We start from the raw sequence: 16,603 nt of genomic DNA, 5'->3' as shown, positions 1-16,603 counted from the left end.
TCTACCACGCTAGCCCACGATACAGTGGTGTAGGGCAGCGGTGGGGTGTTAACGCAAGTGCATCCTAGCCACTGAACCTGGCTGGTGGTGCCCGACTAGATCTTTGAGAGGATCTGTAGTATGCTTACACAGATTTTTTTAAATTCTCAAAAAACCACAACACGTTTAAATCCCCATGGAGAGCTAAGAAGACCCTAACAGACAATGTATTCACAGACCCCTAGGGCTCTGCCGAACTTACTCTGAGGAAGATGAAGGTTAGAGGCATCTGCTGCAGTCACCCCTGCTGAGAATGGCTGTGTCAACCTGTGATATCTCCGTGGTGTGACAATCACAGAGTTTCATGAATACTTCCTTGGGGGGCAGGGGTAACAACGGCCAGATCCTCTCACAGTTCACATGGAACATTTGGAAATAAAAACTGTCATTGGTTGAGCACGTGTGTGCTCGAGCATCTACTATGACATGGGCACTTTGCTGGACTTCTGGTGGGGAAGACAGATGAGTGAACACTTAATCATGCAAATAAAAATGCAGCATGACTGAGGTCATGGAAAAAGATAACTTGAGAGTCTGGGGGCATCAAGGAGGCTTTTTGGAATGGAAGTGGCTTAAGGGGACAAGGGATAAGAACATTCCAGGCAAAGGGAACCCTGGGCATGAGTTGGGTAACGTAGGAGATTTGGCCAAAAGGGAGGTTGGGCAGTGGTGAGAGACTAAACTGACAGGAGGGGGTGGAGGATCTGCCAATATAACTAAGTAATTAGAGCCTTTCCACTGCTACTCACTTGGCCTGGTACATTTAATCCCCATCTGCTGTTACACCCACTAGAATACAAGCCCTACAAGAGCAGGAAGGTGTCTATCTGGTCCGCTGCCCTATGCCCAGTGCCCAGCACAGTGTCTGACCCATGAAGAACTCAATAAACACGTGTTTCACAGATAAATAATCAGCCTCAGGGAGAACAGCAATTTCCCCAAACTTGTACAACAGGTAAATGGCAGAGCCAGGCTTTGATCCCTCAGTCTGCCTATCCCACCACACTGCTCTCTAACTCCTGCTCCGCGAGGCCACAATAATAACTAACAGAGTTTTCACAGTCAGGGAAACTTCTGTTACACTGAGAAGCCTGGAAGAGGCCAGCCCGGGTGTGTGTGATCTCAAATTCCCAGTAGGGACACCCCTTTAGTGTCAGCCGCAACACAGAATTCTCCTATTATCTCCCAAGTCTCTCTCCAAACCTCCAACTTGTGGGGTTCCCAGGAATGAAAACAGTTAAGCTTTTAAAGCTTCTGAGAGCTGTTACTTTGCATTTAAATAGTGCCATTTAAGAAAGCAGCTTTCCCAGGAACCTTATTGGATTCTAATGTGCTGAGCACCTTAAGGCACACTTACTTCTCCCCTGTTGGGGTCATTTGGAGCTTCATTACTTAATAATTTGAAAGCTTTTAATGGAAATCAGTTGATAAAAGGAGATGATGAAATGTTATTATATTTAAGGACCCAGCAAAACAGGCTGTCCATGTAGCACCTGGGTCAGAAGCTTCTTAGCAGGGAAAGAAAAGGAGATCTTGGTGTGCAGATGAATTCCCACTTCTTTTGAAACTGCCTTTGTTTTAAAGATACTCCTGGCCTGACAAAAACTAACTGGCTTTAAAATCGTCGAGTAAAGAACCCATCTGATGCCTTATGAATCTACCCCTGCGATGGCTCTCTGTCCCTCTGCCCACCCTCCCGGCCGCTGCCTTGGCTCCAAGCCCATGGGCTCTAGATGTCCCCTCTACTCCTCTCCACAAGCACAAAGCCCACCTCAAAGCCCTCATCACTGTCCAGTGGAGAAAGCCATGGGAAACAGCCTTGGATGTGGCCTTTTCTATTTTCTTTCCATTTTTCTTTACTGGCAATATATTCACATGGTTTGAAATTCAAAAGACACATAAAGCTACACAGTGAAAAGTCTCATCCTGTTCCTTGCTCCCTGGTTACCCGGTTCCCTTCCCCTGAAGCAACCCATTTTTGTTAAGTTCATATATATCCTTCATGCAGCTACACACACACACACACACACACACACACACACAATTTTCTTTATCCTTACCATTTCTTTGCACAATGCTAGATGGGTCATTATACCCATAGATTACTATACAAACTGTACCTCGCTTTTTAAATTTAATATATCTTAGAGATACTCTCATTTGTGACATGGCTGGTTTAATGATGAACCCAATGACTATATAGCAATGTAAAAGAAAAAGATACAAAAGTATATGTGTGTGTGTGTGTGTGTGTAAGTTAAGATTTCAACTATGTGACGAAGCAAATGAATATAGCAGTGTCATGATAGCTGCTGAGTAAGGATGGTGGGAGTACGCGTAACTCTTTTTGCTTCTTTCTCTCTTATCTCTCTCACTTCCTAAAACGTGGTTATGCTATTTTTTTAAATCCTGAAGACCTCATTTTAGTATGTAAGGTATATTTTCATTTTGGTAGAGTTCTTTCCGGGCCCTTTTCATATGCATTAGCATCTATATCTTAAAATACTTGAGCCCCTCTATGGGTGAAGCCTTCCTCCACCACTCTATTTAAAATTGCAGCATCGCTCCCTCTCCCCACCCCAGCCCTCCCTCTCACCCTTTCCTGTTTTATTTTCTCCTGAGAGCCAGTCACCAGTCGTCATCTGACACTGTATAACTGTTCACTTGCTTATGCCTGCCTGCCCCTGTGGAATGAAGCTCCCTGAGCACAGGGATGGGTGTCCCTTTGGTGCAGGGCTCTCTCTCCAGCACCTGGAGCTCCTACGTGGACGAGGAGCCTGACTGGACAAGGAGCTCCATTGATCACAGCAGGACGAATGAGTCTTCACCATCAGCCCCCAGCAACCCCACAGTATGCTCACGCCAGTAACCTGCAGCTACCGTCCTCTGCCCTCCTCCTCCTCCGCACTCTTGCCAGACCACCCCTCCCTCTCAGGTATGGCTCTCACCTCTTCCCATCTTTTCAAGGACTCCACTCTGGCAAGTGCACCTCGCCCCCTGCAGTATCAATTTCTTCTGTATTGGATTATACCCTTCGACATACATACTTGCCGTAATATCACTTATCTTTTAAAAAATAATCACATGTTTGTCCTGCCACTGCCATTTTTTTCAGCTTCACGGCAAACTCCTCAAAAAGAGCCACCTGGGCTTGCTAGCTCCACCGGCTCACCTTGTCTTTCCCTGAACCTGCTTCAGTTGTGTCTTCAGCAGTAACTAGCGGGGCAGTGGTGGCAGCAATAAGCAAGTAGCAGTGTGGGGGCCGTGTGGGGGCTGTGTGGGGGCTGTGTGGGGGCCGTGTGGGGCAGGGGCAGCACAAGGGCTCTGGAGAGGCCCCGGGGCAGGTCCCGGTGTCCTCCTGTCCCTCTGGCCATCCACCTCAGGCTCCTTGGCTCTCCCCCTTCCTCTTCTCTGCCCCGACCCACTGCCCAGGTGATCTGTGATTTTAACCACCACCTATATGCTGATGACCTTCAAGTTTCTATCTCCAGCCTCATCTACCCCCTGCCTGCATGGCACCTTCCTTGGAGTCATCCTTGACCCCTCTGGTCTGCACCCTACTTCCAATCCATCAGCAGATCCTGCTGGGGCTGCCTTTACACCACCTCTGGCATCCCACGCCTTCCACCCCCTCCATTGCTCTTCCCTGGTCCAGTGTCACGGACGCTGCAGTCGCCTCCTGCCTGCGTCGCCCGCTCCCCCCTGTCCCGCTCCAGTTCACACTCCCACCGCAGCCAGCTGAGTCCTGGAAAGATGCAAATCAGATCGTATCACTCTTCCGCTCACAAACCCTCAGCCGTGTCCCGGTCCCATCGCACTCAGAGCAAGAGCCCCCAAGCCCCCTGGGAGGGCAGCCAAGGCCAGAGGCTTCCTCTCGCTTGTCATTAACTAATTGTTTCATTAACTAATTCATTATTCATCCCTTAAACGTTCCCTGCATACCTCTCACGAGCCAGGCTGGTGCTAGGGATTCAGGAAGGACACGTCCAGCCCCTGCTGTATCGCTGGCTTCTGGGATGGAAGGTGGGATGGGAAGTCAGGGTCCGGGAGTGTCAAATGCTGTGCCTTTAAGACCACCAGGGGTGCTCCCAGGGGGCAGGGGGACTGCCCTTACAGGGTGAGACACCTTCTGTTGGACCTGGCCTGGCTCGTCCTCCCTGGGCTCTGGGCTGGGCATCCTTGTAGCCGCCTCTGGTTTGAAGGCGGACAGCCCCTCCTGGCCAGACTTGGTGACATCGACATGATGTTGGAATGTCTCCTGGCCTGGCTGCCTCTTTCCTTCTCTGCTCTGGCCTTGGCACCAAGGTTTTTCTCATTGCTAGTGAGCGAATAGAAGGGGGGAGGCGGGCTGCGGAAGAGCTGGCGTGACAGGAGAGACAGACATGCCCCATCGGCCCCTTCTGCCTCCCTCGCTTGCCTGTTTGACCCAGAGGAGCAGCAGAGGTTCATGAGCATTGCAAAGAACATGATAAAAGTCCAGAAAATGAGGTTAAGCCCAGGATTGGTGCTTGGGTCAGTCACCAAAGGACAAGCTAAATGGATGCTGGTGGCCAGTGCAAGCACAGGGAAGGTCGTGGGGTGGTGCAGGTGCTCAGAGCTGCCCCCACCCCGCCAGGGACAGCCGTGGGTGGAAGGGCAGTGGGGCGGGCCCAGGCCAGCCTGATGGGCCCTTCCTCTCCGGCTTCAGAAATGCCAAGCCGCTTCCACAAAACCATCTCAGGGGAAAATTGTTATCTACGGGCATTATGCAATTTTCCCATCGGAATTACAGGCTATGTTTGAAAAGAAATAAAAAGAAATTGAATTTGAAATGCTTCTGTGCAAACGCATCATCTTCTTGTGGATCTGTTAATGGGCTTTGGATACCTTCTCTGGCTTTGAAATAGCAGATCAGACAGCGGCTCGTGATGGCATCTGCTTCCCAGGGGACGAGGCATGGAGTGGGCACTTTAAGAACAGCCAGGCAGGTGGCCCAGGTGCCCACCTGAGGCAGACTCAGAACCTGTGAGCTCTGGCCACGGTTCCTGAAGTGGCCTCTGTGTGCTGGGCCTCGCCCTCCTCCCATCGTGTGGAAGTGACAGCTCAGGTCTGTGCTGGCGCCCGCCTGCTCGCCCAGTGCCACCAGCTCACGCCCAGGCCGATCAGTACCACATCACACAGCTCTGGCTCTAGCCTAGGACAATGGCGTGCTGGGAGGCTGGGGCTCGGAGGACTCTGGCCCCTTCCTCATCACAGCCTCTCATTCATGCAACAAATACGGACTGAGCGGGTTCCCAGCACGGATCTAACACTGAAGGGGCAGCAGTGAGCAAAACAGACCAAACCCTCGCCCTCCTGGGGCTCCCATTCTAGCGTGGGGGTGGGGGGAGAGAGGTGATAAAAAGTAAATTGGTAAAATTGCACCATAAATCAGACAGTGACAAATGTTATGGAAAAGGACATTCAGCCTGTGCCGAGGTGCGTGCCTGTGATCCCAGCTACTCGGGAGGCTGAGGCAGGAGGATCGCTTGAGCCTGGGAGTTCACAATCAGCCTGGGCAACATAGTGAGATCTCGTCTGTAAAAAAAAAAAAAAAAAAAAAAAAATTATTTTAAATTTAAAAACTAAAAAAAAATTTTACAAAATAAGGGACATTCAGATAAAGGAAGGGAGGTGCTGAGTCAAGGAGGGGGCAGGGAGCTGCCATGGTCATCAAAGGCATCACTGAGCAGGTGACATTTGAGCAACAACCCGGAGCAGGCAAAGGAGTGAGTCTCTGGCACCTGGAAGAACCCGATTCCAGGACGGGGAGCGGCAAGCACAGAGTGTGCCTGGCGTGTCTGAAGAAATGTAGAAAGTCCGGGGCTCTGGGACGATGGGAGCGAGGGGGAGAGTCGTAGAGATGAGGTCATCGAGATCCTGGGGAGAAGAGGCGGATGACGAAGGGGCCTGGGGACTAAGGCGAGGTCCCCATCTGCTGTGAGATGCAAAGCCACGGGAGGATTTGGGCCAGAGGAGTGGTGTGATGTGGCTGCCACGTGAGCAAGAGTCTGGAGGAGGCTGAGGGGGCAGAGGGACCTGCTAGGAAGCGACTGCAGTGACCAGGTGAGGGTGATGGCGGCTGGGACCAGGACGGCAGGAGGGCAGGTAGGCGATGAAAAGTGGTTGGATCATGAAGACATTTTAGACGTGGAGTTGACAGGATGTGCTGATGGGTTGGCGTGGGGTCGAAGAGCAAGAGGCACCCAGGAGGAGCAACTGGAAGTATGGCTTTGCCATTTATGGGACGGCAAGAACGAGAGAGGGTGGGTTTGAGGAGGAGAAGATCGGAGTTTGGTTTCAGACATGTCGTTGAGTTTGAGACACCAACTGGACATCCAGGTGAAATGTCGGGCAGTCGACACTACAAATCTAGACTTCAGAGGCCAGGTTGAGATAGACGATTAAACTTAGGTGTCACCGGCGTGTGTGTATAGTTGGTGTTTTAAGGCATGGGACTAAATGAAATCACCGAGAGAGTGTGGATAGAAAAGAGAAGACCAGACTTTCCAGCTCAGGGCACTTCAAGGTTAGAGGAAGGTGAAGAGGCATCAGCAAAGGGGGCCGAGAAGGAATGGCCGATGAGGGGAGAAGAAACAAGGAGGCAGCGAGTCCCAGCACGAAGCAAGAGCTCTCAAGGCAGGGAGGTATCAGCTGTGCAAATGCTGCTGAGGGGTCGCGGGAGCTGAGGGCTGGGTGTGACCACTGGCTTTGGCACGGAAAGGTCCCTGGTGACCCTGATGAGAGCCGTGAGTTTTCTCCCAGAGGACAGGAGGGTCTCAGTTACCTCATCTGAGAAATGGGGACGCCCTCAGAGGGCGGCAGTGCAGACCACTTGACGTCACAGCCAAACTGTAAAGTGCCACGGAATCTGAGCTGTCTGTTTTTGTTTATGACCTGATAAGCCCACGGCCTGCTGAAAGGATGGGAGGCTACCCGCTGGGCACAATTGATTTTAAAGATGGTATAGCCCTGTTAGCACCTCATAAAATGCCTCATTGCCTGCTGCTCATCACCGGAACACTCACCCAGGCGTGAGAAAGTCACCTGCAGAGGTAGAAGCCATGAGGATTGGTATTCCTTGTGAGTAGTAAGCGGGAATTCTGGGAAAGGGCAGGAGCAAATAATGGGGCCCAACAGTGCTCACCAGGGTCTCTGTGCAAGATTCCCGGTACTGCCCTCCCAGGGGACCCCGGTGAGCCTGTGCCTCAAAGCAAGGGCTCCTTGGGGCAAACTGGCAACCAGGTCAGCTGTGCTCTTGCTGCAAATGGGGGTGGGGGGATGGAGAGGATAAATAGGGAAAGTAGAAAGAGCATGAGTTTTGGAGTCAGACGTGCCTGCATTGGAATCTTGGTTCCTGTGTGCTCTTAGGCAAGTCACTTGACTTCTCTGAGCCTCGGTTTCCTTATCTGCAGTGCAGAGTATGATAGCCATTTCCAAAGGTTTTGTGAGAAGCAAGCTGATGAACGGGGAAATGCACAACAGTGCGGGGCATCTGCGTGCATGCGTGTATATCACCGCATGTGCATTTGGTGTCACCAGATTTGCCTCTCTATAGTAGCAGACGGTTTCTCCCCAACTCAAGGAGCTGTGCCTGCCCCCTCTTCATCGGGACAGGTTCTCAGGACAGCACTGACTTTCACAGTGCTCTCAACACTGTCTGATAACTGTCCGAGTGAGACTGTAATATCCAGGGCCCAGAGCAGGCTGGGACATGCCCTTAAGGGCAGCAGAAGTATGAAGGGCGGGCCCCGTTCTCCTGGGCCACAGCTTACCTTCCCAGCCCCTCCACCTGGGTTCGCTGTGGCGACAAGTGTGTCCTCTAGAATCAGACTGAGGTTTAAATCCTAGCTCAGCCATTGACTAACTATGAAACTGATTTGGTCCGATGTGTTTCTGAGGATTAAAAAGTATTCACCTAACTGTGCTGTGAGGGTTAAATAAGATGCTATATATAAGGTAATTAGCAAGGTGCGTAGCACCTAAAAGCAGTAAATAACAATTGTTTGGTTATTGTTGTTTCTACCTGTTTTGATTCCTTTCCCTCTCTGATGACGGATGGCATCCCACTTTTGTTCCTAGAGGCGGGTGGTGTGGGAGGGGCATCAGGCCAGGTCCCAGGCTGACTCTGACCCTGCAGGTCTGAGCATCCGTGCTGCCGGGAACGAAGGGGCCTCAGGATGAGGAAACAGCTTGTGGTTCAGGACTGGGAGAGGAAGTCAAAAGGTCAGGAGCCAGGAAGGTGCAGGGACAGAGGAGGTGAGGAGTGAGGCAGGGAGGAGGCGATGGACTCCAGCCTGCCTCAGTGGGCCCAGCTGAGATGCCGGAGCTCTCCCTGACTGGGTGTGGCTCCGGAGTGCGAGGGAGGGCCCGTGTGGGGCAAGGGTGGTTCAGACACCTGTCCCCAGCCCGACCCCAGACTCCTGTTCTTATTCTCTGCTCTGCTCAGACTTGGCGTCTCCTGATGCCGATGTATTTTCTGCCTCTGGCCTGTTCCAGGCCTGTTTTCACTCCGCACAAACCCTCCTCCCTGCGGGCCCGACCCAGCCTGTGCCTGTTTGGGGCTGTGCTAGTCCCGCTTGGTACCAGTAGCTGTGAGGCACGAGAGCAGCTGTCATGTCTTCACAGTGTGTTTACCAAAAGCAAAGCGAAAGATGGATATCTGGAGTATCTTTGGGCTTTTTTGTTTTAATTGGCACATCTTTGCAAAGTGCTAATGTCATCCCAACGAGGCATGAACTGGGGATGCTCTGAAATATTTTGTTTGAAAGGGGTCCTATGGGAGATGTGAAAGGGCTCTAAGGACTCTCGAAAGTTCCTGTCTGTGCCTTAGAGACCTGTTAAAATAAGCTTTTCATTTAAGTCTGTAGTGTGGATTGCCCACCCTGAACTGACGGCCTCATTCTTCAGAATGTGAAATGCCCAGCGCCCCCGTGGCCCCCTCCGGAGCTCACCCAGCTGCATAAACCTCCCATCACACACTCCCTGAGACACAGAGCTTGACATTAAATGCGGGGAATTTCTCCCGAGGCTTTTGCGGGTTTGAAGCTGCGACTGTGTGTTCCACGCTCTGTACTCAAGCAGTGCAAGTCCCTTCATACCAACTGGGTCTGAATATTGGTAAGAAAAGAATGGTAGCTAAAATGTATGGAGTACTTACCATGTGCCAGGCACTGTACTAGCACATTACATGAATTGGCATTTAGTGCCGCATGTGGTAGACTCTCTAAACCCCACTGCACAGCTGAGAAAACTATGAAAGGGCAAGAGATTTATTTGCCAAAACACACAGAGTTAGCAAATGGTGCAGTCAAGATATGAACTCAGATATGATTCTGGAGCTTGTACTCTTCAATCGTGCTACTTTAAGGGCTGCTGGATTAGTAAATATGAAAAAGATGGATAATGTTCAGTGTGCCCAAAGTCGTGAGGATGTGAATACATGCATAAGAGCATAAATTGGCACAGACGTTGGGAGGGCAATTCGGCAGGCCCTACCACAGCTTTAAAGTAGCTTCATCGTTTAATCATTCCTGGGAACCAATGACACAGAAACCCCTGGATGTGTGAACCAAGAAATATGTACACACGTCTTCACTGTAGCACCATTTGTGGAAACAACCAAATATCCACGAATAACATCAGTTCAATAAGTTAGAGAACGTCCAGGCTATGGAACTCTGTGCATCAAAAAGAACGGTGTCGCTTTGCTTGTTCAACAATTTACCGAGCATCCGTGAGCATTTGGATACAGCCATGAATAAGTCAGACTCTCTCTGATCCTATTCTACCTAGGTTCTACCAGAGAATTTTGATGCTTCAACAAAAATATTTAGCTTTTAAAATAAATGTTCCCAAATGCTCCTGCTTTCTTATTTCATTGATGGATACAATCACAGAAGGAAGAGTAAGCTGTTGAGCATGCAGATGTTGTATAACCAATGGATGAAACGATTTACACCAAGCAGCTCTAGGGCCCACACATATGGACCCACCATCTTTGGAGCCATCATAGATCCAAAAAAAATACACATGGAATTTCATCACCATAAACAAACACCAACTGAAGGTCCAAACTATTTTTGTTGGGTTATATACTGCAAAAGCAAAATCAATATGTTGTTAATTGGGACTCAAAGCCAACATTTAATTGCAAAGCAAGGTGAATCTGCAGGGCCAACTAACTTGGTGGCTACCTTAACTCCATCCACACTGATTTTATTTTTTAGTGAAGTATAAAAAGGGCAGGAAGTCAAAAAGATTGTCATCAGACAGTATCTCATTTCTTGAATCTCATATCTTGGATTTCTTCTTTCTGAGTCTTGACCTGGCTTGCCATAATTTAAAGATCTCTAACACTTTAAAAATCAAATATGGAAAGCTTTGATATATATAGTAAATACCATGTATAGTATATAATATGCACTGATGGAAAGTTTCCTGTGATACAGTATTAAGGAAAAATTTTAAAGTCGTGGTAAGAACAAGATATTCAGTATGATGCAATTTTTGTGGGAAAAGCTGTAGATAATATGCACATAGTTACATGTGCATAAGGCCTAGAAAACCACATACCAAACTGTAATATTCTGGAGAAGGAGGTAGAGACAGAGGCATGGCAGATGTTGAAGTAAAATATGCCCAACATTTACATTGTGTGTTTCCATGATGCTAAAATTTTCTATAATAAGTATGTATTACTCTGGAATTAAAAGTCAAAGGAGAAAAAAATAGACCAGACACTAGACGATGAGAACATTGCAGGCAAAACTCAGGAAGTAAGAAATTGTCATGGAGGTGGCGGGAGCCTTTGGTGGCTTTGGGCGGGGAACAGATATGGTCAGACTTACAGCAAGTACAGGTGGCCTGGGGGAGGCAGGAGGATACTGGAGACTGGTGGAAAGGTGTGAACTGCGTGGAAGGGTGTGAACTGGGTGGAAGGGTGTGAACTGGGTGGAAGGGTGTGAACTGGGTGGAAAGGTGTGAACACAGGAGGCCTCCAGCCTGACAGGTGTGGGGGCTGCAGAGGGAGGGAGCGGGGAATGCCCTGTGTCTGGCTCAGGCAGCTGGTGGATGTACCGTTAGCCCAGATGGGACCTCTGGAGGGGTGCAGGGCTCTGGGGTCAGATGGAAGATGCATATATGGGCCTCTGTGATGACCACAAGAAAATCAGGTCTTGGGAGACACAGAGCCGGTGTCCAGGAGATAAAGAGGTCGTGTTCCATGTGTGATTTCATAGTAAACAGCTTCTCTCGTTCAACAGATATTTATTAGGAATGAGTGAGGGACACACTGTAAACAAATAAACAAATCTTCCATGAGAAATGTAACAGCTTCCCTGCACATGTGTCAATGTGGGGTGTCTATGCATCTGAAGATTCTTGCTTCCGACCAAAAGAGGGCACCCCAGGGAACCTGCGGTCAGGAAGAGGCCGTGACTTCCCGGGTAGGTTGCCTGTGTGGCTTGTCCTGGGGGCCCTTCACCCGCACACAGGGCCATCTGTAGGAGTCCGGGCCACGCTAGGTCTGGCTGAGCTCCTGTGTCTCTAAGGCCCGCCTCCCAACGACCCCTTCCCCCAGGTGGTAGATAAGCAGCTCTGGACCAAAAGATTCTTTTTTTTTTTTTTTTTTTTTTTTTTTTTGAGACAGAGTCTCACTTTGTTGCCCAGGCTAGAGTGAGTGCCGTGGCGTCAGCCTGGCTCACAGCAACCTCAATCTCCGGGGCTCAGCGATCCTACTGCCTCAGCCTCCCGAGTAGCTGGGACTACAGGCATGCGCCACCATGCCCGGCTAATTTTTTTTTTGTATATATATTTTTAGTTGGTCAATTAATTTATTTCTATTTTTGGTAGAGACAGGGTCTTGCTCAGGCTGGTTTCGAACTCCTGACCTCGAGCAATCCGCCCGCCTCAGCCTCCCAAAGTGCTAGGATTACAGGCGTGAGCCACCGCGCCCGGCAGGACCAAAAGATTCTTACAACCTTTGGGCCTAAGCCTGGGAGGCAGCTCTGGCCTCCTTCCTCCAGTGTCCTCAGGGCTGTGGGACTTTCTGGGCAAGGTACCCAACCAAGGAGAAGGTCGTCAATTCATCCTAAATATGTCCTAGGCACCTATTGACAGGCAGAGCTCTCAGGACTGGGGCATAGATGTGAGCCAGCCAATCAAATCTCTGCCCCCCTGGAACTCAGGGATCTGTTCAGCTGGCAACAAAGCTCTTCCTTCCCCAGCTGGTGACATTCTGGAGTTTTCTATGCACAATTGTGTCTGAGAACTGCTGGGCCAGGGCAAGGGGAGACCCAGGGCCAGCTGACTCCACTCTAGAAAAGTCTGCTGCCAAAGCTGAATTTAGAGCTATGGGGGCCTTAAGCCCTGTAAATTGCTACCCCTCACACCCCAGTGTATAATTGAGAATAAAACCCAACAAAACCACAGAGTTGAGCAAGATCAGCAAAGTTCTGATTTTCACCCTGCAATGACCATTTAATGTTTTCCTCCAAAATGTTATCAAAATTCTTCCTCAAAAAATTATTTTAGGTTTCCCAGGCACTAGTGGTGCTTTACACACCATCCAAAGCAACACGGAGCCGAATAACCTGTGGAGCACAGTGAGTGTGGGGCCTCGGCCTCCTTCTGGCCTCCCCGTCCAGTGCATGGGTCTTACCAGCAGGAGAGGCCTCAGGGTGGCAGTCCTCAGGGTCGGGTGTTGGCTGCGTTGGTTCCTGCTGGCCTGGGGCAGGCCCCGTCAGTGCCAGAACACAGAGCACAAGACTTGGGCCTCCAGGCTGGACACGGCGTGGGAGTCCGGCCAACCAAGGCAGAGTCCAAGTCAGAGCTCTGGCTCCAGGAGGGACCTCCGGCTCTAGAGCTGAACTGGAGAGCAAAGGTGTGTCTCAGTGGGCCACCAGCATCCAGAACATGCTGGGCACGCTGGATACTCAGTCCTACCTCCTGGTATTGCTATGGCTCGAGGGCTCCCCAGCCCAGGGCAAGGCGGCTCCAGCCCTGGGCAGGTAGAGCTTCAACAGCAGGTGAAGAGAAGGGTGGATGGTGCCACCATGTCAAAGCCCTGTTATTCCCTTGGACCTAGCTCTGTTCGCTAAATATCTGTGGTCCTTTTTTTGCAGAGTGATGAGGTCCTCACCGTCATCAAAGCCAAAGCCCAGTGGCCAGCCTGGCAGCCTCTCAACGTGTAAGTAGCACACACACCTGGCCTGGCCTGCCCCGTCCTAGCCTCGTACTGGAAGCCACCTACCCAATGGCCACCACATACCAGTTATGTCATTAAAGCCAGTCACACCTCTCAGGCGAACAAGCAGGTGAGGTGCTGCCCATGGGTGGTCCATCACACATGCAATCCTCAAGAGTTCAGGCTTGGTCTCTGTTTCACCCCAATGACCTCAATAACACAAAGGACACAACTCAGACATGAAGATTAACCGTTCTGTGTTCACTCTTGCTCTCAGCCACAAAGGACTGAACATCCCTTGGCCCTCAGAGCACATAGGTGTACACGCTCTAAGCAGGTCTGGCTCGTGGAAGGCCAGATAGACCCCGTTCTCAGTGCCATCTCTTTTCTCTCTGTCCCTTGGAGCTTTCGTCTGCGCTTGAGTCTCTGGTGACCCAGGAATGCTGGCAGTTCCCATAACTACCAGTTCCCCAGAGGGACGAATGGATAGACAGATAAAAAAACATATCTATCAGATTATTGGACACTTCTCCATGGATGGCCCATGTAGACCCAAGTCGTCATGTCCCAAAATGGATCCCATCACCTTCGCAGGAACGTGCTGCCCTCCACGTGAGAGACACCAGAAGTGCAAGGAGTCACCAATTCCTGAGGATTCCACCTCCCTATTAGCTCACAGATCAGTCCTTACCTGGCCACTGTCCCCCACAAGTTCAAGCCAACCACCCCTCCTCACCCAGATGACTTCACCTCTTTCCTTTGCTGTAGCCGCCCCCCCCCCCAGTCTGATTCCTCAGCCATACTGCTACCAGAGTGATCTTCTCTGAATCCAATTCTGTTGTGTTCTCCTCTTCTTATCCCCGCCATGGCTCCCTTAGCCCCTGGATCAAGTCCACACCCCTTTGTCTAGCTTGTCAGGCCACAGTGGGCAAAGCACACGTCAGGGCTCTACTCCTTATCCCCCACCCTGCGCCCCAGTCTGACAACCAGGATCTCTGTGCAGTTCCTGAGCAAGCCCTGATTTCCACTCGTCCTTTATGGATGCAAGGCCTAGAGCAGGCAGAATTCCCCATGGCCCACAAGCAAACAGTGCACAAAATGTCTTGGCTAGCCTCTGTGTGGAGTAGTCTACATCCATTAGCAATGGTGTCGATGGAGATAGCAACAACACGGACGTGCAAGGGACTGCTCGGTGGGAGGACAGGAAAGGACAGGAAAACTGGAGTGATAGGCAGGGAAGTGCAGACATCTGAGGGCAGACTCCCCAGGATGGGGCAGCAGGAGCTGAGAGCAGGGACACTATGGCCAGGCACCCCGTGCCTGCCGCTTAACCATTCAGCACACTAATGGCATGTCCCCCGCCATGTGCCAGCCCTATTATTAATGCACAGTTCCCGCTCTTTGGAACACCCAGCCAAGAGGGAGACAGATAGTAACAGAGCTGTACCTCTCTAGGTCTGCCCTTTGCACAAGTCCAGGCGACACTGTACATACCAAATATATAAAATATAACGCTATCATGGTAGCTCTGTGTGCTCAAGGGGATACACGTTAGGATGAGGATATGAGTGGCTCTGGAACTCTGGAAGGGACATAACCCAGCCAAGGGTGGAGGAAGACGAGTGAAGGTGTCATGCAGGAGGTGCGTGGGGCTGAGTCCGGAAGGGCGCTCCTGGCCTGGTCAGCACTGGCCCAGGTCTGGGTGGAGCTGGGGCCCTGGGTAGAGGCCTGAGGGAGGGAAAGAGAGGCCAGCGCTGGCACAGCTGACCAACGGCAGGCCAGCTGGCTGCATGGGGCCTTTCTAGCCACTGTGATCTCTGAGCCTTGCCCCGGATCTTCCCTGAGGAGAAGGCAATAGAAAACCCACCCACTCGGGAAATGCCTTTCACTCCAATGAGAAGCAACCGAAGTCAGGGCCCGCTGCCCTGAGCTGTCTCCTGACAGGTGGCATGTGCCTGTCTCATCCCCGTCCCACCAAAAACCACTGATAGGAATTCACAAAGGTCTTCCATCCCCTTTGCGTAAGTAACATCAACTAGTCACCAGGTCACCCTGCATCCTGTCTTCTCAGCTCTCTCTTTAGCTTCTCCCAGTTTCCAGGCTCCCAGGACCTGTATGTGAAGAACCCTTCACCCGTGGTGCAATAAGTGGCCAGGGGCTCAAAGGCAGGCAGGGGATGGGGCCGTCTGGGCCACGGAGCCCTGTGGATGCCAATTTTAACAGGTTAAGGAATCCTCATGCCAGTTTCCCCTTGAGGAGCCTGGGTTTAGAAAGGTGGAAACTACAAAGCAAGATGCATTCAAGGAGGGAGAAAGGGAGAGAGAGAGACGAAAAGAGACAGAGACCCTTTTACCTCTAGCATCTACTCTGTACCCAAGTACCCTGGGAGGCGCTTACATTTGTTATCCCACTTAATCCTCATACTAACCCTACGAGGTCGGTATCGCGATGCCCATTTTACCAATGACGAAACTGAGACGCAGAGGTTATATGGCAGTTCCAGCATCTCATGTAGTTTCATCAAAGATGGAGCTAGGATTCCAGCCACACTCCACTGACTCAAATGCCTATGCTTTGCACTTAATCCCTTCAATTAAGTAACCATTCATTTTCCCATTTTTTAATTAATCAAGACATAGATAACTGCCAATCAGGCTTCTGATCAGCATGAAATTAACAGTGTGACTACACCAAATTGTCTGACTCCTGCTCCAAAACAAAATAAAATCTTGACTTTCCCTTACCATATATCCTTCTATCAAAGATGACAAACATTTCATTGACTCAACAAATACTTGCTGAGGGTCTCCAAAGAAAAGTGCTGTGAAAGGTGATTAGAGACACCGTGATGAGCATAGCAGAGTTGCTCACGGAGGCTACAGTTTAGTGGGGAGAGACATTTGCTGAATGATCACACAGACAAATGTGACGTGACTGGGAAAGAAAGGCGTAAGGTGCCATGAGAGTGTGCAAAGGGGACCCTGGTGCAGCCTGGGGGTCAGAGATAACTTCTCCAAGGAAATGGCAATGAAGCTAAGATCTAAGGAATCAGTAAGAGTTACCTAGGCGAAGAAGCAAAGCAAGGGGAGAACATTCTAGAAAATCTAGAGAGACCATCATGTGCAAAGGCCCTGTATGAGGAGGGAATAGAGTATATTTAAGGCATTAAAAGGCTTTGGTCTAACTGGATCCAGAAATCAAAGATGAGCTGGGTGTGGGGCCAAGCCATGCTACATTTAAAATTTGGATTTTTACATTAAAAGTAATAGGAAATTATTGAAGGGTTTCAAGTAGAAGGATGACATGATCAGATTTGCATTTAAAAAAAAAAATGACAACCAATGACCACACTCTGGCTGC

The 16,603-nt window shown here is 50.3% G+C and overlaps 1 protein-coding gene across 1 annotated transcript in view; it reads left to right on the top strand.

Annotated features, from left to right (window-relative positions):
• The window catches only part of SPON1 (spondin 1), a 254,246-nt gene that overhangs the window by 218,783 nt on the left and 18,860 nt on the right, over positions 1–16,603 (top strand). Inside the window, exon 7 of the mRNA XM_012780725.2 lies at positions 13,182–13,246. Coding sequence (XP_012636179.2) covers positions 13,182–13,246 — 65 coding nt within the window. The remainder of the gene's footprint in view (positions 1–13,181; positions 13,247–16,603) is intronic.

Source organism: Microcebus murinus, chromosome 4 (assembly GCF_040939455.1).
Source record: "Microcebus murinus isolate Inina chromosome 4, M.murinus_Inina_mat1.0, whole genome shotgun sequence".
NCBI lineage: Eukaryota > Metazoa > Chordata > Mammalia > Primates > Cheirogaleidae > Microcebus > Microcebus murinus.
This window is presented reverse-complemented; position numbering and strand designations above follow the sequence as displayed.